The 22,387-nt window shown below is 41.0% G+C and overlaps 1 protein-coding gene across 1 annotated transcript in view; it reads left to right on the top strand.

Moving 5' to 3' along the window:
• mark4a (MAP/microtubule affinity-regulating kinase 4a) overlaps positions 1-16,783 on the top strand; it is a 36,681-nt gene extending 19,898 nt beyond the window's left edge. Inside the window, exons 8-17 of the mRNA XM_061055994.1 lie at positions 470-706; positions 3,501-3,620; positions 3,714-3,813; positions 3,894-4,003; positions 4,328-4,514; positions 4,805-5,016; positions 7,703-7,806; positions 9,567-9,851; positions 14,353-14,397; positions 15,241-16,783. Of these exons, the coding sequence (XP_060911977.1) occupies positions 470-706; positions 3,501-3,620; positions 3,714-3,813; positions 3,894-4,003; positions 4,328-4,514; positions 4,805-5,016; positions 7,703-7,806; positions 9,567-9,851; positions 14,353-14,397; positions 15,241-15,577 (1,737 nt within the window). The 3' untranslated portion in view covers positions 15,578-16,783. The remainder of the gene's footprint in view (positions 1-469; positions 707-3,500; positions 3,621-3,713; positions 3,814-3,893; positions 4,004-4,327; positions 4,515-4,804; positions 5,017-7,702; positions 7,807-9,566; positions 9,852-14,352; positions 14,398-15,240) is intronic.
• The last annotated feature ends 5,604 nt before the right edge of the window (positions 16,784-22,387 follow it).

Genomic DNA, 22,387 nt, shown 5'->3' with positions numbered 1-22,387 from the left:
ATTAAGGCTAGTCCAAGACTAGGACTTTTCTTTCACTGGCAGATTACTCTGAAAGAGAAAAATGATAATCTGGGACTAGTCTTAATCTGTGTCCTTTAGCATCTTAATGGCAGTGATGAGTGGAGAGGCTGTTTTTTACGCAGTGGGAGCCTGCTCCTAATAGATTATTACATTCCTAAACACACACAGTGACATATATACAGTATGAGTCATGTCCAGGATCTGTTCTGTTGGACAACACACCAGCTCCAACCCCCTCCCCATCTGTCGCTCACTCACACTCCTGTTTTTTTTTTTTCTTCACCACAACTTCTGCCGCCCACTTTCTCATTCCTCTTTTCCCTCCACGTCCAACTACTCTGCTCCCCCTTCCCCTCCTGTTCTTTGAACATGTCGCTTTATCTGACATCCTCCCCCCTCCTCCTCCTCTTCCTCTTCTGTCTCTGCTTCCACGTACGGTATGACTCAGGCGGAGAACCTTCTGCTGGACGCCGACGCCAACATCAAGATCGCCGACTTCGGCTTCAGCAACGAGTTCACGCTGGGCAACAAGCTGGACACGTTCTGTGGCTCGCCGCCCTACGCTGCTCCCGAGCTCTTCCAGGGCAAGAAGTACGACGGGCCCGAGGTGGACGTCTGGAGCCTGGGAGTGATTCTCTACACGCTGGTCAGCGGCTCGCTGCCGTTTGATGGACAGAACCTGAAGGCAAGTGGACCAATAAGATCTCATGGAAAGCCTACACATCACAACAACGTGCACACTGTGTAGTACCTTGAACAGTGAACAGCAATCATGGCATTTTGGAACCCACCACCACAAATAACAATATTGTTGATAAATGACATCATTAGATCATCACAGTGGCCAGTTATTAAATATACTGTATGTTTTCTATTTCCACAATTTCCCAGTTTGGGATCAATAAAGTAATTCTATTCTATTAAGATTGATTTGTAAAAACGAACATTACGCAGAGTTCCAGTAAATAACGACCCCTGATTGGTTCATTTGAACTCAGTCTCTCATTGACTTACGTTTACTAGACCCTCTGTCATTTTATAGCAGGTCCTCCAATCACAGAGCAGCGAGTAAAGCATGTACTGCCTAGCATCAGCAGAGACAGAAAACTCTGATAGGATGAAATTGTTGCCTCTTTTATTTAACCCCTTAAATGCCAACACAAACCAAGAAGGTGTGTTTAAAGGGTTCATTTTTCTCAGGAACATTTTGTTTGTATTGTTGTCAAATTATGACTTGGTATAATAAAATTACTAAAATGAAACGTATCACTTTGCAAGGTTGCCCTCATGGTGTGTGGTCACAGTCAGAGGGTTTCTGTATGAGGGTCAGGTAGAGAGTGAAGGTTTGACATGCTGTATTTGTTTAAGTAAGGAAAGACACTGAGGCCCGCATTACAATACAGAAAAGCTAACCTCAATCTTTACATGAAACCTCTTTAATGTACCAAAGCCCTGGGAAAATAACATACTGGTGATTCATTTCTTAGAGGAAATAAAAGATTTAGGAAGAACAATCCTTCTGAATTCGTTAATGCCTTTTATGACAGATTTCAGTTTTTATTTTTTTAATTTTATTTTTATTAGGAAAAGCACAGTATAAATTACATTGCACATAACCTTCACTACTTAACAGACTTCCTTGATCCTCTTTATAGGTATTTGTCCATTGTTTGTCCCCCTTTCCGCCGGGATTTGGAGATTTTTCAGTTTTATTTCTCTGATTTCTTTTAAGTATTCTGTAGTTAGGTGGATTTTTTACACTTAAATGCATGGTGACTTTAAATCCTCAAAGATCACAGACTGAGTCAGAGTTACTTTCTAAATAGTGAACTGAAGAGTATTAATTGTATGAAAACATGCTCTCCAATGTAAGTCAGGTCACCAGAGGATCTAAATACATGCATGTGTTGGGCATTGAAACGTGTCAGAGATTTAATGTACTGTGTGATTTATCTGTTGACGTTTGTGTGTACAGTAGGCAGTGATGTGGATTTTAGGTCAGTCGTCTGAGTGTGGTCATTTTTAAACCTGATGATACATGTCCTCTTTACGTATTGTATGGTGAAAAGAGACGCAGCATGGAGCAGCATGGGGTTTCACTTCTCTCGGTCCTTGTGTCAAAATCAGACCGTTATCTTGAGGAGAAAATCTTTAATTTTCACCATCAGTATGTACAGCGTGTTCTGTGTGTGTTTATATAATATAATTGAATTTCAAGGATCCCTCCTGTGTTTATGTGTTCTGACATGAGAGAAGAGGCCTCTGTTCATGTGGATTCATCCTCTGCATACATTTTTGTCTTGGTGTGTTTGCAGGCCTAACAACCTTGAAACACTTTTTTTTACTAGAAGTTAGAGTCTGATTACCAGAGAACACTGATATGTGTAGCAACATTTTCCTTATCAGGTTTTCATTCTGTAAATAGTTTTTTGTATTTACCTCCACCATCAGACTCCAAATCCAAACAGGACAATAGAGCCAGAAGATATTATCAGCCAGTGAGGCCAGTCACAAATAGATCTGTGAGGGTGAACATGTTTTTTTTTTTTTTTTCACTTTTAGCACTGAAAACAATTCTTGAGATAATTTAAAAATAGAGTTATCACTTTTAACAAAGTACTCTCCAACTCCAAAGTTTACAATACTCCCCGCTCTGTCTGTAGCACAACATGTAGCATGGTATCAGGGCTAAGTGACAGTAGTATGAAGTTGAAATGATTAATAATGTACAATACTGGTGCACACTTTAATCAAGTTGTTTGTTTTAGAAATGCATTTGTTCATAAACGGCAAAAAAGTCCATGTACAATCCTGCTAGAAAACTGGATCTATCCCCCAACATATGGGTAATTTAAAGATCAATACAGAGACAAAGATCTGATGCACATTGAACCTTGTTTTCATCATTTATTCTCCATTTGCAAAGTGTTTCCCCGTTAATAAATATTGGTGTATGCACCCCTGTGTCTGCTTTGGTTCCCCTGCTGCATGTTGTTCTCTAGAGTAAAAACCTGCTGCCAAAAAAAAAAAGTTCAAATAATATCTTTATCTAAATTCCAGCAGATGGCAATGAATGCCCCCCAGAGCTCCTCCAGAGGGAGGGGACTAATGTGTGTTTAACCCCTCTCATCTGTCTGAGTGCAGCACTGCAGACTGCGTGCAGAGAGAGAGAGAGAGAGAAAAGTGAGATGTTTAAATGCAACAGATTACGTTACATCAGACCGGTCGTATCAGAGAACCTCCCTCCTGTTGCCCTGCGAAAACCAACGTTTGTCAATGAAAGTAACCGAACGAAATGAAGAGGAATTATCCGTCTAGGAGTGAAAAAAAGAGAGAGAAAGAGGAAGACAAGGCGATGAATGCTTGTTGGAGGGGCCCCCAATGATTTTTTTTGAGCTGACCAGTGTGGGGACCTTTTCCCTGTTTCCCTTGATTGTTGTCTTTAAACTGTTTCTGTTTGTGTGTCGTCTTGCCAACAGGAGCTTAGGGAGCGCGTGCTGAGGGGAAAGTACCGCGTCCCCTTCTACATGTCCACAGACTGTGAGGGGATCCTCCGCAGGTTCCTGGTGCTCAACCCCTCCAAACGCTGCACCCTGGAGGTAAACGAGTGCCGAACAAACCACACACACAGATTTATTTACTTAATGAACAAAATAAAACTGAAGCTCGTTTTGTTTTTCTTGTTTCTTCAGCAAGTGATGAAGGATAAGTGGATCAACGCAGGATACGAGGGGGAGGACCTGAAGCCCCACATAGAACCTGTGGAGGACTTCAGCGATCCAGCTCGTATAGGTGAGGTGTCACCTGTCTCATTCACCATGTTGTATATCCGTCTGTCTATCCTCTCTCACCTGTCTGCTCGTGCTCCTCAGAGGTGATGGTGGGGATGGGCTTCACTCCAGAGGAAATCAAGGACGCTCTGCTCAATCAGAAGTACAACGAAGTCACAGCCACATACTTACTGCTGGGCCGCAAAGGAGACGTGAGTTATACACAATCTCCAATGTGTGTTTTGAATCTTTTAGAAAGCACCTTATTGTTATTTATTCTTATCACATGTGTTATACTCCATTTTTTGTGTGTGTTTATATATTTTTACAAGACATATTTTGTTATCTTATTTTTGATTTGATCTACAAGTTGAAAATAAGGTTTAAAAATCTGACCTGATTCAGCTTCAGGTGCTCTTTTCACATCTCAAAGTACTTTGGTCCATTACCACACTTCTATTATCAGAATTTTACAAACAAACCAATTCTCTGATCAGAAGTGTTCTCCCTCCATCCTATTCACTGTCACATTACAGGAGGGCAGCGAGGCTCGCTCAGCTAGTAGCCTGTCCCTGGCGAGGGTCCGACCCAGCCCCATCACCAACGGGACCAACAAGCACTCCTCCGCCACGGGCTCCTCGTCCTCCTCCACCTCCTCCTCTCATAGCAAGACGCAGCGCAGTGCCTCCACCTACCACAGGCAGCGACGGCACAGCGACTTCTGTGAGCCTCTTTTCTGACCTCATGGTTCTTTTACTCTTTTTGAGCCTTACATTGACGCAGCTCTACACTTTTTAAATCAAATTAAAAGGATTTTATAACTCAACCAGTTAGTTTGGAGTTTATACTTAGAGTAAATGTGTTACCATGCAGTGGATGATGAAATGATTCCTCATCAGTAGTCGTTTAATGCAGAGAAAGCTGCGAGGTTTATCTTCCATGTCCCCCCGTATACAGAATATTCCTTATATGAGTCCCTGTGTGTCTGTGCTCTGCTGTCCTCCACAACAAAGGCGGGCCCTCCATGCCCGTCATGCACCCCAAGAGGAGCCCGACCAGCACGGGCGACCGGGAGCTGCGGGAGGGTCGGATGCCTTCGCGTAAGGCCAGCTGCAGCGTGATGGGGAGCCACAGCCTCCCCCCCTCCAGCCCCATGGTCAGCAGTGCCAACAACCCCAACAAGTCCGAGATCCCAGATCGCCGCAAAGACATGACTGCCACCACGGTAAGAGACGGACGTCGCTCCTCGAGCTGGGAGCAGACTGTGGATCTCTACCCAGAGTACCAGGATCTTTTAGTACCAGGGACTTCAAGGATCCTTCAGCTTCATGTTGTCTGTGTTTTGATGTAACCTTTAACACCTGTGTGTTAGTGTTTGTATTACTGGAGTATGGAAAAGCAACAGCTGTTTTTACATCTTTTGCAAAAAATAATCGAGCCTCTCCTAGTGTTTACATCGGCTGCATTCACATTGCAAGTCTTAATGCTCAAATCAGATTGTTAAATTATGACATCAATCACTGCTGCTTGAGTCTGTATCACCCTGAAAGCCAGGGAGCAACAGAACGTTTCCATCAGACGTTGAAGTCAATTCTCCACATTTGCTGTCTGGAGAATAATAAAGACTGGGGCGAGGGGGTCCATCTCCTCCTCTTTGCTACACGTGAGGTGGTTCAAGAGTCTGTGGGCTTTAGTCCAGTGGAGTTAAGTGTTGCTCTCAAACTTTTACAGCAGAAGTGGCTGGGTGAGAGTAAATCGCAGAATTTGTGTAACTATGTCAGTAACTTTCCTTTCAAACTCCATTGAGCTTGTGAATTGGCCAAAACAAAACATGTCTGTTGCTCAAGAAAAAATGAAGCGGTGGTAAAGATAAAGACGCAAAAAAAAAACAGAAGTTTCAGCCCAGGTGACAAAGTCTTAATGTTGTTGCCCATTCTGAACTGACCGACATGCACAAAAAGAACAAGAAAGCCGTCACACGTAGCACGGTGTGAAGAGAGAATCTTTACTCATGGGCAGAACTGATTATCTATAACCCCTGCAGAAGAAGAAAAGGTACCATCTTTTACGGTAACCATGGTAACTTCAGGGTTGACTTTGTTTTTTTGGGACTATGAAGGTAATTCACTTCTTATCGGGGTAGATCACCATGGTAACTCGTGATGAACACCTTAACTGATCCGGAGCAGGTTACTGTATGTTCAGGAGAAGAGACCAACCTGTATGAAACTCCGTCTACTGACCAATCAGAGCTCTCAATCACAGAGCTCTGTGAGCGGATGTTGAGAGGGGAGGAGGGAGAGAGACAAACACTTTGGATTTCCTTTCATATCAAGCATATCATCTTTCATCATTAATATTAATGCTTTAAAAGTTATCATCCGACGACTGGATAAAGCCTTTTTACTTTTTGTACACAGGATATGAAGATAAGCGCACTTCCTGCTTTCCATGACATTTTCATATTCCTTTTTTTTATAAGCCACAGACTGCTCCGTATATGTCGAAGCTACATCTGAAATATAATGTCTTAAATCGCCAGAAACACCACGCATGAAAAACAAATTAATTTAAGGAAGAAATGGGAGTAATTATATTCAGACCTGTTGTGCATTGATGATGAATCAGAGATATAAAAAACATTAATGTGCACATTAACACTGATTTTCTTTCCTGCCAGTTCTTCTTCCTACAGTCGTTGCTGCAGCGTGACAAACTCATAGCAAACTCTGATACTAGAAAAAAAAAAAAAGCCTGGGTATGTTGAACTCGGTTCGTAGACCCCGCCCCCCGACCGTCCTTTCAATGCAGAGCTGAGACGAGTGACGTCACAGCTGCATGCATTCAGACCTGGCTGCTCAGCCTGAGGTTGCATTGCAAAAGATCCGACTTGTTTCCAATTTAAGACAACATGTGAATGTGACTCTGTCCACACTGTCGCACAGAAATCTGATCTGGGTCACATTGGAGCAAAAAGAATCGTTGGGTAACATTTGCCTGCAGTGTGAACGTAACCATGGAGACCTGTTCCTCTGACATCATGCTCAGGATGAGAACATCAGACCAATGCTGATCTTTTTAATTGATCAGCAACTTCAAAAATCCAGCGACATATTGTGCCATTGCTCAAGTTAAAACAGAACACAGGGATACATATGATCATTTATTTTCTCCCTTTTGGGAAACAGCCAATGTTAGCGATTTACCATCTTACAGGTGCATGCAAAATAGCCAGGAGACTTTTTCAGGTTTTGATATGAACTTTCCTGTGTCCTTTTCTAGACACTTAATTATTTATCTGGATCTCCTCATATTAGATGCACATCCTGCATTTGAATCCCTCCACGCTGGGGACAGCCAATGCTTATGTTTTCACGTTGTCAGCCCAACCATCATATCCCAAAATCTCAGAAATGCCAGGAGGGAATGTCTTTAGATTTGGCGCCCATGTCCTCTTGGTCTTAAGGATGAACTGATTCGATTTTGTAGTCAAATGTGTGACCCAACACCCAGCCTTCTTTTTGTATGTGATACGTGATATCTCAGCAAATTTGCCCTGCAGGAATTTAATTTCATCTGTTGTACATCAGAGAAACCCAGAGGGAGAGATTTATTCTATGTCCGTTCTTTAAATGATTATGCCTTAATCTCTCCTGGTTTGTGGAGGTCTTAAAGTGAAAGTAAGTGTAATGTAATCTTTGAAGTGGCCACACAGCTACTGTGTCATATGTAGGAAACAGTGATGGATGTAAACTGATATCTGTCTGCAGAGTGCAAAGAGCTTATTCTAGGAAACATGTGCGGTATAGTTTGGTGAGATTTTATGGCCATAACTGTCAATTATTAATTATTATTAATCATGAATACAAGTTATACAACATCTGCCTCTTCTCTTATCCCTCTGTCTGTAGAATAACATCCCTGGAAGCGCCATGACGCGCAGGAATACGTATGTATGCACAGACCGCTCAGGCGCTGACAGACACTCTCTCCTGCAGAACGGAAAAGACAACAGGTACCGTGTGTTGATGTTTTTTTGTTTACATGTGTACAGTATACAGATCTTTGTAATAGGCAGTTTCAGCAGGTACCAACTATTGACTATTTAATGCAGCCACATCAGTGTCATATCACAGGGATTATTTGTCAGAGCAATGACACAAAGGCTCGATTTATACATCAATTTTAAAAGATGGACGCTCCTTTTGTCTGAGTAAATCACCTCAAAGAGGAGTCCGATTTTTCACCCTCACTTCCTCTCTTGTTTGGAGGATGTGTGAAAATCTGAAATAGAACTCCCCGGTACATTTTGTTTTTCTTGGAAGTTTGCCGGCTGAGTTTCTACAGTTTTTACTCAGATTAAACACTCTCAGTCTTCAGAATCAACAAGGACAGAACGACACATATTCCCTCCCTCGTTTTAGCTCGAAAGTTCTGGGGAGCTTACATAAATGAAAGACGTTATGTTCTGTCCACTGGTGTGAATGTGAAAGGAGTCAGACGAACGCCGTCGAAAAGAAACAAAAACTAGAAGAAGAATAAAAACATGGAAATATGAAAATCTGTTCAATAAAAAAATGCGTAGGGATAAAAGAAACTTGGGAATCTAAAGAGAAATATATGAAATAAGTGTGGGAATTTAAAATAAACGATTTCAATTGTGTTCATTTATTTCTGTGTATATTTATATCATCTATAAATATACATGTTCAAAGTATATAGGGTCCAAAATCTGGTTAATAACACCTAAGGCTTTCATGGAAGGAAACAATTGAAAAATAAAAAAATAAAAAATTACATGAAAAAAGAAATTGGAATGAAATTTGGAAATAGACAGAAAACATTTCAATGCTTAAAAAATTACTTTCTCTTATTAAAGACACAGTATGTGTATTCTGCCACCAGGGGGCTCTCAATAGAAACAATAACAAAAAGATGACGTTGAGGCTAGCAGGGGATCATAAGAGTTCTCTCTGCTACTCCCCTCCCCTCCCCGATGAAAACGAACTCCGAGTTGAGACGATAGGAGAAACCGACCTGAGGAAGAGAAAATGTTTACAGACGATGTTTCCAAGTATAATTTACATGACGTTTTTATCACAGCAGCACATACAGCCACAGTACGGCAGCTTTCAATAGCAGCTCACGCTTCCTTATGTAGGGGTCTTTGATGTAACATGCGGTGTTTCCATGGCAACGATAAACATTTTGTTATAGTTACAACTATAAAATAAAGGATTTATCTGGTTTCCATAACTGTTAAAAATATTTGAGGTAATATAAGTACTCAACAAAAAAATATATAACAGGTTTGGTCAATTTTTAATAAATTTAGATATTCTATTTTGTAAACATTTTACATATTATAACTTTAATACACGTACAAAAACAGAAATAATTGAACAATTATCGGGAATATAAAGGAGCAGATGTTTTACTTTGACACATTTGATCTTTTTTATCTTTAAAAGAGAAATAAAATATATGTTTGACCTGTTTCTTTTGATTTGTCTACAAACATGTTACTCTTCAGTTTATATGTCTATTTATTTGATTATATGTTAAGAGATTAGATTTGTGGTGTAGTATAACTCTACAATGAGTACGAACAAATGAAGCTTAAAACAAAAAAAAATCCATGATTTAATTTGAATGTTTATAATGAAATATAATTGAGAACAGGGTCTTTGTTTTGGACGTTTTTCAAATCAAAGACGTGATTTTAGCAGTCCAAGCACTGCTCAAAAGACGATTAAAGACGTTTCCTCTCTGCAGCTCTCTGGGTCACCGCATACCTGCAGCGTCTCCCTCCACGCTCAGCATCTCCGGGGCCGGAGCCGCCTCCTCCTCCTCCTCTTCAGACCGATGCCGTCTGACCAGAGGATCCACAATCCGCAGCACCTTTCACGGGGGACAGCTGAGGGACCGCGGGGCCCCGGTCTACTCGGCCCCCCCTACTTCACCCACCCTGTCCCACCATGAAGCCAGCCCTCTGCCCCACGCCCGCACCAGGGCCACCTCCAACCTCTTCACCAAGCTGACCTCCAAACTCACTCGCAGGTAGATAAACGAAACACGACGCACACCCCACCAGACCTAAAGATCAACTCAGTTTATAAACTTCTGGATTTGAAAAGAAGTCTCCTCAAAGACTGGAAGCATGTCTGTCAAATAACTTTACTGCTTTCTTCTGTTTGCAGTTTCTATGCTCAGCTAACCGTCTCTTTGCTAGTTTTTTTCATTTAACTCTCTGCAGGGAAGCTAAAACATGAATCTCACAGATCTTTAACTCTGCCTTTCACTGCAGATGATTTATGTTTGATTAACAAAGTCACGGCCAGAGGATTTGTATTTGATATTTTTTGCTATCTTTTGTGCTACTTCTGAATTAACACCATTTTTTTCCATCTCTTATTTTTTTTTACCGAGAATATTTGTGCAATAAGATTATAACCACTCATAAGTCTCTATAATAAGTATAAAACTGCAGCCAGATGCTTAGCTTAAAGAAGCTTATCTTAGCTTAGCTTAGCTTAGCTTAGTTTAGCATAGCCTAAAATCTGAAAGTAAGGGTAGTCTGGTGATACTCTGGTTTATAACTCAACGTTATAAAATGATTTTTTACCTTTCTTTACATATTAAAGAAGCAGACACCATTACTCAACACCCTTCAACAGGTTCAGGTGGAGGTGTATTTTTCTTTTTTTACACTTTGAACAGAGCCAGGCTAACTCTATATGTGCTATGCTAGGATAAACATCTCCTGGCTGTAGTTTTATTTTTACTAATATTGAACCTTAAACTGCAGGTGATATCAGTTCTACTCATATTTTAAGTCGGGAATTTGTTTCAATTAGACAACATTAATTATTTATTCAACACAACTTGTTTATTTGCATTAAATGAGGAACTTCAGTCATGAGATTTGTAGCGTAGCTTAGCATGAAGTCTGGATTCAGCTGCCACTCACCTAGTGCGACCATATTTTCAAATCGGGGCACTTTCATTTTACCGAACATGTATCCACAGATCGATGACCTGCACTGAAGATGGTAGGTAAAGGTTTCCTCCTGAGTAGCCCCTTTTAACTTGTTTTTTAGTGTTTGCCTCTCTGAAGTAGAGCGTAACAGTTTTACCTCCAGTCTGTTTGTGTTTGCTTGTTTTGTATGTCGGCATTTCCACCGTGGGCGACTGAAAACGGACACTTGTAGTGTGACTGAAACGCAGCATATTCACTGCCTGGTATTCTTTGAAGGAAGCTGTAACTCTCCTGGATCTCTTTGGAGAACACTCACTAAAAGGGCTGGGTGGGGCGAGAAGACCAGAAGACTGGACAGAAGGGGAAACAGCTAGTTACAGAGAAAAAAGGCACTCCATAACGTTTCCACACTTTGGTTTATGAACATAAAGGACCAACATAAAGGAAGGTGCTGAAAACAAATTTTGGGAAAAAACATACTGACCTTTAAAAAAAGGCAGGATTACTTTTTTTTCTTCTTAGAAACACTACCTGCACAGGTACAGGACAAGATTGGCTTGACAAGTTTGCAATTAAAAATCATCAACTAACCTTGGTCAGTAACAAAACGATCAGCAATACGTTTTTGACTTTGACAATGAAGGACACAGAAAAAGCTACATGAGATATTAAACTGCTAAATTCAACCTCTTTCTAACCCATTACCTTATTTATTTTTTGTTTACCGGGAATATTCCAACTGAGATACAAAGTTTCTTTAACAGGGGAGTGCTGGACGAGACAGCAGCACAAAGATATAAAGACAAAATAAAAACAGACTATAAGAATCAGAGATGACATCAATCAATACAGCAGCAGCCGTCTGACAAGACTAAAGAAGGATGGAGACAAACAGAGCATCAATGAATAAGATAGATTTAAAGCTATAATGTCGGTCATAATGGTAAAAGTCTGTGTAGTCTTAGCAGTAACAGGTGAGTGTGAGAATAGACTGATGAGTATAATCACATGTGACGTGTGCATAAACTGGTCAAAATTCTTCAGACTAATAACAAGTCTCTAATTTAAGGTGAACCTGTAGCTCAGAGCAAGATGAGGAAGGAGACATAACAAAAAAAACCTTAACCTCCCTCTGCAACATTGTTCTTTATTTGACCTGAAGTAAACAAGGAGGATCCTTCCTGACTAAATAAAAAATCAAGATCTTAAATAATGAAGCTAATGATATATTATGAGTTGCTGCCATCCGTCTAACCTGTCTTCTAGCTAACCTTTATTTTTATTCTGGTTCCTACGTGTTCTTACATGAGGCGGGTTCTGCTGCTGTGACAGTTATTTAAAAATCATCACCTCGTGTTTAAAACGGTGTCTTTAGAAAACAAAAAATCAAGATGCATGATAGGAAATCACGTAGCATTGTTGTGCAGTTCCTCTCTCAGCCTGAGCACAGCCTGGTATGGATCCCTGCTTATCAGAACATTTTATTCACCCAGGCCTTTTGGCAAGCCCTACTGCGGCCTCTGGATAATCCTCTGCTCCCCTCTCCCTCCCGGTCGTCATAATCACACATGTCTAATCTTATCAAACCTCAGCTTTATCCCTGCCAATCAGCTCCCGCGCTGCGCTCTTTTCCTCCACTTGCTCTCCTGTGATCCAGTATTATTCTCTCTTACCCCTCCCCCCACCCCCCCTGCTCCCTCTTACCCCAAATATCCTCTTTTTTCTCCATCTTTATCTTGTTGTGCTTTCCCTTCTGTCATGGCAATAGGGTCAACCTTGACCCGTCCAAGCGCCAGGGCTCAAACAAATCAGTGTCGGGTTGTACTCTTCCACAAGGATCAAAAACAGTTAGTAAGTTCCCATGTCTCTCGCTTCTTTCTCGTCTGCCTGTGCTGCCTCGTCTGTCTGCCTGCTCACAGGACTGTGTCGTCCACACTGCCTGACTGACTTCTTCATCCCTCTATCTATGAATTATTGTCTGCATGACTTGTTAATTCATACTACCAACGTCCCACACACTTGGTTTTAAGCATGGTCGCCATCAAGAGTTTCATTCGATTCTTTTTGTACCTTTAAGTTTGAGGATAAATGTCTTTGTCAGTAAAAAACAAAACAAATGATCCAGTATGACTCGTATGCATAGAGGACCCTTAGAAGTGATGTTTTCATTTTGTTTTTGATGGTTTCAAAGTCATTAAATGTTTTTTCCATGTGTTGTTTTGGTAAGAATGTGTGAAAGCCCTGAGAGGAAAGTGAGATTAAAATATTTAGAATCCATCTTTTAAGTCTGATCTAAACAGTTTCCTATGTTTATGAACAATGAACAGGTGAAACAGATCCTCCTCTAAAAGTATCCTGGAATTACACAAGTGTTTATACAGCCAGAAAAAAAACAGAAATTGTATATACATTTAAAAAAAAAAAAAAAACACCACAGAAATTTTAACCACCAAAACTTTTTTCTACCTTTTTTCTGAAACCAAAAAAAGTATCAGAAATGTTTTCTTTGCAAACGTTTCCCCCATCTGGTAAACAGTTCCCACAGTTCAATGCTAAAAAAAGTAACAAAAGATATTTTAGCACCTTTTTTTAGACCTGCAAAGTGTTTCCCAACCGTGTTGAAATTAAAAAATTGTTTCTACTAGTGCTTTCGCACATGCAGAAAACTCCTGAAAAACTCCTGATATTTGCCGGAGGAGCTGAATGTCTGAACGCAAACAAATTTTACTCTCGGGCTAAACACAGGGTTTCTACCGTCATATCCCGAGTATTGTTTCAGCTGGTGTGAGAACGCAGCAGGATATTCTCCGGAGAATTCACCTCGAGCCGATAAGAGGGGGAGTGAAGTTTATATCCTGCGACTGCTGCACGCTGCATAGAGTGTATACACTACAAGTAGCATTGATATAAAGGCATCGTGTCCTGAAATGATCTAGATATTTTTCAGGAGTTTATATGTGGAAACAGCTCACGTCAGAGTATATCTCCACTGCTAGACTCATAAGTTTATAAAATGGCAACTTAAGTCATAGGAATACCTCTTTAAAGATCCCCAAAAGCTCCAAATCAGTGCTTTGTTGCAGCAGTCCTCCTGAAATGATCTAGATGTTTCAGGAGTGCAAATTTGAAAACGGCTCTAGAAAGTTAATACCGGCAAAGAAAAACCCATTTTTTTCTCACCTGAAAAACCCTTTTCCTCCCTCTTGTTACACAGCTGTAGGCAACAACAGATTATACTAGAAAAACGATCTCTTGGGTCATTACTTTAGAAGAGAAACTAAATCGATTAGACTTAGAAAATGGAGTACTTCTTGTTTTTTTTCTCACTTTCTCCTCCTATTATAATGAATGTCGATGTTTAAAAAGTGACTGTAAAGAGACTGAAGTGCTCTGTGCATGTTTGAAGTGTAGTGAATGAGTTAACAGGTGAGTAACATGAAGACCCTGTTCTGTACATCACATGCTTGTTGTTGATGCCTGCTCAGTCTCACTGAATGCCGTCTCGTCTGAGAGTTTCTGCTGCTCAAAGGGCTCGTGGTGCTCTCGTGGATTACCTCTCACCCTGCCTCTTCTGTCCCGCAGGGTCACAAATGAATCTGAGGGAATCAGGAGATTTGCGGTCACAAGGTCAGTACACATGTGGCGGCTGCAATGACAACACAACAGATACAAGTTTATTTCTCCTGATAAAAAAATAGGTTGTTTCTTTGTATGATGAAGCATCTTAAATCATAAAATATTTGTTGTTAGACATTTCTGCTTACCTGTCAGGTTACAGGTTGTAGTATTTTTTCTGTGTTAATAAGATACAACAACTTCTACTATTTTATTAACTTTTCATTCTTTGTACCAGCTTTTATTACCGGCTCTTTGTGATCTAATTAGTCAGTGTGTGTAATATGGTTATAAGGGCACATTAATGCAGATGATGTCCTATCATAGAATACATTTTTATTCCATGATTAGAAGACAAACACTTTAATTATGTGGTTAAACTAAAATGAAAATGTAGATCAATGAGGCAAAATCTGACAAATCAGGTTCAACTATGTAAATCCTTAGTCGGGGACCGGCCTAAACCAAACCTTTTCAACTTTTTCTCTTGCTAAGATAAGATGATGCCCCCTGAAAATCTACTGTTGCATTGTCTATTTCTTTCTTTAACCCAGCATGTCTTATTGGTTACTACAGGCACATTTGGAGGCTTTGTTTATTTTATGCACAAAATGCTTTTTTTTTTTGTGAATTCCAGGTTTTTTAACTTTATTTGAAACGCACCGGTTCTAAATCAAGCACAGTTTTCGTAACACTGTTTATTTTCTTTAAACCAGATGTGCTATGTTTATGGCATAAATAGTGACATTTTTCTATTCTAACCAATAATTGATATTTTTTCTGATTTTTTTTTGTCACATTTAGCCCCCCTGAGCTAGCCTCTGTATTTCTGATTTGTGTCCCTCTTGTCTGTAGTTGCCATCTACCTGGGAATCAAAAAGCGTCCGAGCCCCGGGCCGTCGGACGTGGCTGGGATCTGAGAAGCGGTGGGCGGCGGGACCCTGCGGAGGTGGTTCTGGCTCTGCGGGAGGCGGCGCTCGGATGCGGCTGCCAGGTCCACCTTGCCGGCCCCTTTCTGCTGTCCTGCACCCACGGCGTGGCGGGGGGCCGCGTGGCTTTCGAGGCCGAGGTGTGCCATCTTTCCACAGGCTCCTCCGAGACTTCTAACGGGGTGCGCTACACGAGACTCTGGGGGGCGCCGCTAGCTTTTCGGGACATTGCCACCCAAATCTCTAAAGACCTTGAACTCTGAAGCGGAGGGGGTTGTTTGCGTACACAGTGTGTGTTTTTGTGTGAGTGAGTGTTGATGTGTGTGCAAAGGGAGGGGGGTGGAAACAATCCAAGAAAAAAATATATATATATATCGGAGAAGGGGCGAGGGGCTGGACCCGAGTGAAAAGACTTCTCCTTCTGTCTCTTTCATGACTTACCCCCCTCCCCCACACACACACACAAACACACACAAACACACACAGATCTGACCCATAAGTCACACAGACTGAAGCACCCCCCTCCACCCAAATCACCCCACCCAGCTCAGCCAACTTCTTCACTGAGCGTCTGCACCCACTGGACCTGGATCAGACAGAATCTAGTTGAATATTTTTTATTGCTACTCTAGCCATAATGACTCTTTATTTTGTTATTTATTGCTCCGATCATCATTATTACCCACTGTCACCTTCACAGCGACAGAAAAAACACCATCTCTTTGTGTATCAGCCCCTTTTTCAAACTGTTCTTTTTATATGTCACCTTTGCGCAAAACCGTTCATTTTATTCCCCTTTTTACGGATGACCTGAATATCTGCTGACTCTTCATCACCTGGGGACAATCACATGCACACTAACGCGGGGATGGTGCGACTCAGTGATCAGATACAGCAGCCGCAGAGAGTTGCATTGCTTTGATTCCTGTACATACAGCAGAGACGACTGCACTGGATTAAGGTCAGTGTGAGCAGCGTTGACAGGGCTTGGAAGCAGCCAATCAGAGGCAGACCTGGAGTTAAAATCAGTGAAATCTTCCGCTTTGTGAACTAATAGAGTAGTCACCTCTCAGACTTCAGTTTACCTGCATGACACGAGCAGGAATTAGAAAGTACCTCTGATGCTGTACTTTCATATTCAGTCTATAAGAAGTGGATGTAGCCATGGTGACACAAACTATTCATGTGTGACGACCACTCTGAAGCCTTATATTTGGCATCTTGGCTCCTTTGCCATCTTGTTGTTCTTGGCCAGAATTGACCATGTTGCTGGGTTATCAGCTAATGCTAGCACTTTCTTGGTTAGCAAGGTGCATCCTTAAATCCCAGCAACTGTCATGCAACTTGGATGCTAATGACAGCTAGCGGAAAAAATTGCTTTATGCTAAATGTGCGAACCAAATAAAGATGGCTACTAAAAATACAATAAAACACGAAACAAGACGCCACCGAGGTAGCTTCACCCTTAAGCATGCTCTTCTTTATTTACTCAATTGGACCATTGTTTACAAAATGAACATTGAGCTGTTCTGGAGAAGAAGATTTGAACTTTGTGATTGAGATCTGATAAGGGAAATGTTTACAGCGGTAAAAAAATTGATGAAGAAGTACGGTCATTTTCTCGTAGACCTGATCGAATCAAACTCCTCGCCCCCTCCTGGCCATTAGAAATAATGCAGGCTCTACTGAGACTGGCTTTTATTTTTAGATTTTGGCCTATAAGATGAAATAGATGACTTTCTTTCAGGCTCTCTTAAAGAATAAATAATAAGGCCTGAAAGGATTACATGCACACACCCAGCACTCTGATTGGCCGGGGTCATCGTCTGTCAGCGCTGGTCATTGTCGTTAAAGATTTTTCGAAGTATTTTGGATCTTTGAACCCCCACCCCATCCCCACACCTCTATATCTCTCAGCCAAACAATGTACTGAAGACAGGATACGTTAAAAAAGTTGTTCTTACTCAAAGTTCTCTTGAAACAGATTTACTGTGAAGCCGTGTTGCACAGGATCATAAACCTGGGGATCTGATGAAGTTTAAAAACTGACCGACCAAGTTGGACTTTTGTGCTGCACAATTCACAAGAATTGACTTTTGTTGTCGTCCTGGCCAGATAACAGTCAGTTTTAAGGTCAAAGGTCAAATCCTCTTTCTGACTTTTCTTTTAATTGGTTACCATAAAATAAATAATTTCAGTGATTTGTACGGAAGCCCTAAGAGGACAGGCATCCACGTTTTCTCGAGATCTTGACTCTTTCATGCCGTTGTCTCTGAATAACAAAACAGGTTTTCCCTTAATTCATTTCAGTCGTTTTCTCCAAATCTCGAAAACAAACATTGATGAGATGAGAATAAGTTGAGATCTTGAGAAAACAACTGGAAATGACTTGTTATGAAGGGAAAACGTAGTAAAATAAAATGGATGGATGCATGTCCGCTTAGGGCAAAAATCTTGTCTCTATGTTTTGTTGCAAGATGTCAAACATTTCTGTTTTACCTGCACAGTCCTGAAATCTTTACCGGGACAGAGGATGTAAAAGATGTTCAAAGAAAACAAAAAGTACTAAGATGTCCGCAGAGGACTAATATTGAGCAGGACTGTTTACTTTATTCTTGCATACTGAGTGATGGAATTTTAACCAAAAAAATGACCATCATGTTAGATTTGCATGGAGATTAGATTACATACGACCTCCTCATTTATTTAAAATGACTCGAGGTGCCCAGGTGATTCTTGTCCTGTGCACATACGGCTCATGTCGGCTTTATTTTCAGTGCAATGCAATTCTTTGGTTATCTATGTGCCATGCTATCTCACCTCAGCCGTCATCTCAGCAGATCAGACAAACAGGGAAACAAACCTCTCAGATTGCACTCTTACCTTCACAGACACACACATGCACACACACACACACACACACATTCACTTCCACATGCCCACCCTGTCCTTATCTGTGGGGAGTTGGGGAGGTGTTCTGACTCTGGAAAAGGCCAGATGAAGGCAGTGTGCACAGTGTTTTCTTTTTTGTTAGTCCAGTTGCCTTTAAAGTGAACGACCCCCAGCGCCTTCATCTAGAACATGTTTCATGTATTCAAAAAAAGAGAGAGACGTAAAAAAAGTGCAAAAGCTTTCTATTCTCCCTCCCTGTTTTTAGTGAATAACGTACTGTGATATTTACGTAGGCTACAGAGATCATGTTGTTTGGCTGCTGATTTACTGTTAATACTATCTCTCAGTTGTGGCTTTGCTCATGGTGATCCAACCCCCCCATTTCCTTCCCCACCCATCCCTTCATTAACAGGAACCTTAGCTGTCCACCACCTTCGTATGCTACACCCACTTTTTTCTATCGTCACAATGAGCGTTTCCTCGGCTCCTCGTTTAAGACCCCTGTTTTCTCACAGGGAGACACTCAGCCATCGTCCACTCTCTCACATCGTAGACCCCATGTTTCACATCTTCTCGCTCCTTTTTGGTTTGTGCTGTTTCATGGAGCAGACACCAACATGGACGCCAGGAGTCTGTCCTCGTCCTCCCCCCCTGGACGTTTCTCATTGTGGTGTATATTAGCATTAGGTAATATAGACCTCAATGCACTTTGCTTTGACTTGAATCAGCTCCTTCCAGTGTACCTGTACAGGTAATACCCAGAACTAGCCACTGGAGGGCGCCAATGTCTTAAATGTGAAACACTTCAATTTGTGGATATTTGCACAGGTACTTTATTTATTTTTTAGAATAATATCATTTAAAAAACAGGATTTATATCAGTCAGTTGATGGCTGTATATAAAATATATGAATATAGTATATATCTTAGAGCTCAAGGTTTATTTATAGCTAGAGCAAGGGAAGTACTTCTAGTTTAAAAGCAGTTTCTGTCAGTGACAATGGGGAACAAAACCAACCTGCAATCCTGCATGACTTCAGAGTTTGGGGTTTTAGGAGAAAAAAAGAATAAGAAACATGATGCACACCCAGGATTGGAAGTTTCATGAAATACAGTTTTTAGACATGAATTAAAACAAAGAATTTGGTCAAATGTAGCACCAGGTTCTTTCCCCTCTCACAGAAACAAACAGGTGAAACACACAGTGGCTCCAGGATTGCTTTGGTAAGAGGGCTCCTGAAGTTCCTTCAAGTATTAAAAAAAAATGCCATGAAATGACCCACAACGTACAGTGTGTAAGAAGAATTGTTCAGTTTTAACGTCCTGTGAGGACACTTATTGAGAATAAATTGTGTTGTTTGGTTCTTTATTAACTTGAATTCACTCTAATAAGTCCCTGTTCATGTTGGAAACCCTGGGTTGCATTCAAGCCATAGAAACGTTTTGTCACTGACTTCTGATCGAAGATATGAATCAGGTTGTTTGCAAACACGGGCTTCAAAGCTAATAAGTTAGTGTGCGACAACTCACTCTTAGTATACGACGGATAACATTGTCTTAAGGTGGAATCTACTGTGAAAAATTCTTGAGAAGAGTTGTGTTGAGTACCTGAGTGTGTTACTGGTCTGCTTTAGATGGTGGATGGTTCAGTGTTAGGAGCCCAGAGGGCACAGTATTTAACAAACACTGTCAGCTCTGGAAACAGTCGATGTTGTTAAGGAGACCGAAGAACACACACAGTTTGACCTGTATGAGTAATTTTACATCCTCGACTGTTGAATTCCTCCCCTCAGAAACAAACTGTAACCTGAGACGGAGAGGCTGTGGTATATAAGGAGAACGTGGAGCTGAAGATTAATAAAATTCACTGATGTTGGCATTTTTTCCTTTCATTTCTGTGTCTTTGTTTAAATACCAATGACTGATACTGAACAGTTCAAACCTCTGCAACCAAACCTCTTTGAAACCAAAGCATTGCCTCAAATTGTACAAATTTACAAATGACAGTGGGGAGTGCTGTCAGATGCCTTGCAAAGCATCACAGCATGATATCTGTGAAAACCAAAATTTGTCAATGAAGGAAAATGAAGAGGAGTTATCCATCTGGGGGCGGAAAAAGAAAGAGGAAAATTCTTTGAGAGGGGCCCCCAGAGAACCTTTGCCTAGGGCCCCAACAGACCCTGAACCTGTTACATAGTATTATGTAAAAAACAATATATTTATATTAATATATTACAAACTGTTGTGTAATAACGTATAGTCTCCATGAAACAGAACGTTGTGGTATCTAACTGCTGTGTCTTGATATGTCCAACTAACACGAGATGGAACCAATCACAAGATAGAAGGCGGGACATAACAGTGAGAGTGATAACCCAGCCCTGTTAGCTTCAACAAAGCTTTTTGATTGGTCCAAATATGTAATATATAAAATATATAAAAAAGTCATCAGACATTTGAAATGTTTGACAGGCAGAGAAAATACAGTAATTTGAATGTACAAACACTCAGATAATTATTTAAATACATTTGGAAGATAAATGAACATCTAACACAGGAATGCTGGATTAAAACCAGAAAATTTATTTTTTAGTTCCCTTTAGGTACCTATTTAGAAAATTCATTGCTATGTTACTATATGGGATAAGATGCAGGAAGGATTGGGAAAAACGGGGGGGGGGGGGCTTTTTCAGGCAGGCCATCCGCCAACGATACCGAGGAATCTACAAGACATAGTTTTAGCCTAAGGTAAGAATGATAGTTTTGAGCTCTAAGCCTACGGTAAGGTCGACAGTTGTGAAGTAGCATGCGAGTCAAACCAGCACCCCACAATGACTCTGTCTTGCACCAAGAGAATCAAACATAAAAAGAAGAATTAAAAAGTTCTGCAACAACCGTAGAAGACAACACATACAAAGGTGAAAGTAAAATCATTAAAGCACCCCATGATTACATGTAAGGGATATCAGGTTTACAAGTTTAGTAAAGTGCAGAGTGCAAAGGAAGAGAGGCTTCTATTGGTCACCATCACTGTACAAGAGTACATGCACAGACCAGAGGGGGCGCTGTTGGTCCGCTATAATCTTAGCTACATTTGTTTAGAAGATTTATTTACCTTAAAGGTTCTATATGTAACTTTTTACATGTATAAATAATTTTTTATCACCCATTAATAAGCGAACGGTTAGCTGATGTGAAAAAGTACATGTTCACTGTCTATCTGTGTTGCCTGTATACATTTTTTACCCGGGTCGTATTTTCTGTGAAAGCTCCAGGAAGTGACATTTTATGCACGTTCTCAACGTCCTCCTCACTCCGCTCCGCTTACAGAGATCAACAGTACAAACTCATCACGCACTACCGGTCTTCACCTGCACAGCCAGAGGCCGCCTTCCACACACTTCTATCCACCCTAAGAGAAAGGTGGACAAACTCATCACACACTCCTGCTCTGAGCCAGTGCCTGCAGAGACTGTCGCGAGCAACAGGTTACTGGTGCAGTTCGCCTAACAGCCATGCGGGATCCCTACTAACGCAGTATTTTTGAAAGTTACATATAGCCCCTTTAAAGTATACCACAGTTTACTGCTTATGATCAAATTAGGGAGAAAGTTGTGCCACCAGCCTGGTCTACGTCGCTATGTATCCCAGTAAATTCTGTAAAGCGGTCGCTTGCCGTGCTTAACAAAGGGGGCACATTTTCAGGTCACATGCTGTGGGTGATGGGAGCGGCTGAAACTTGCAGTCACGGAGGCGCATGTCTCAGCATTGTATACTGGTATTTTGTCGCACAGGTGTATAAAACCCAGCCCAGTTTTTAGATCAAATAAAAGGTATTTAAATTGCATCTTATACACCAAATTTGATCGTACTTATATTTCTGCGATATCAGCCCAATAATAAAATCGTCTGAGAAGGTTTTAATGAACGTGTGAAGTTTATACATGTCGAGCTATGGTTCTTCATGTTCCTGTTAAAATGAATATTTCCATTTTCTCATGCAGTCACAAAAAGACCAAAAAATGATTTGTTTAAATGGGGCAATGTTTTTATTGTATGAACAGCTTCAATCACTTTTACTTTTATTAACAAAAAAGTTAGGTGATGCCACGTCTGCCAGGCGAGCCCGGCTCAGTGGAGGCTGTTCCTGGGATGTTACCAACCAACGCTGGAGAACGTGG

Source organism: Labrus mixtus, chromosome 14, assembly GCF_963584025.1.
Source record: "Labrus mixtus chromosome 14, fLabMix1.1, whole genome shotgun sequence".
In the NCBI taxonomy this organism is placed as follows: Eukaryota; Metazoa; Chordata; class Actinopteri; order Labriformes; family Labridae; genus Labrus; species Labrus mixtus.
The sequence above is the reverse complement of the archived record's forward strand: the minus strand, read 5'-3'. Positions and strand labels throughout refer to the sequence as shown.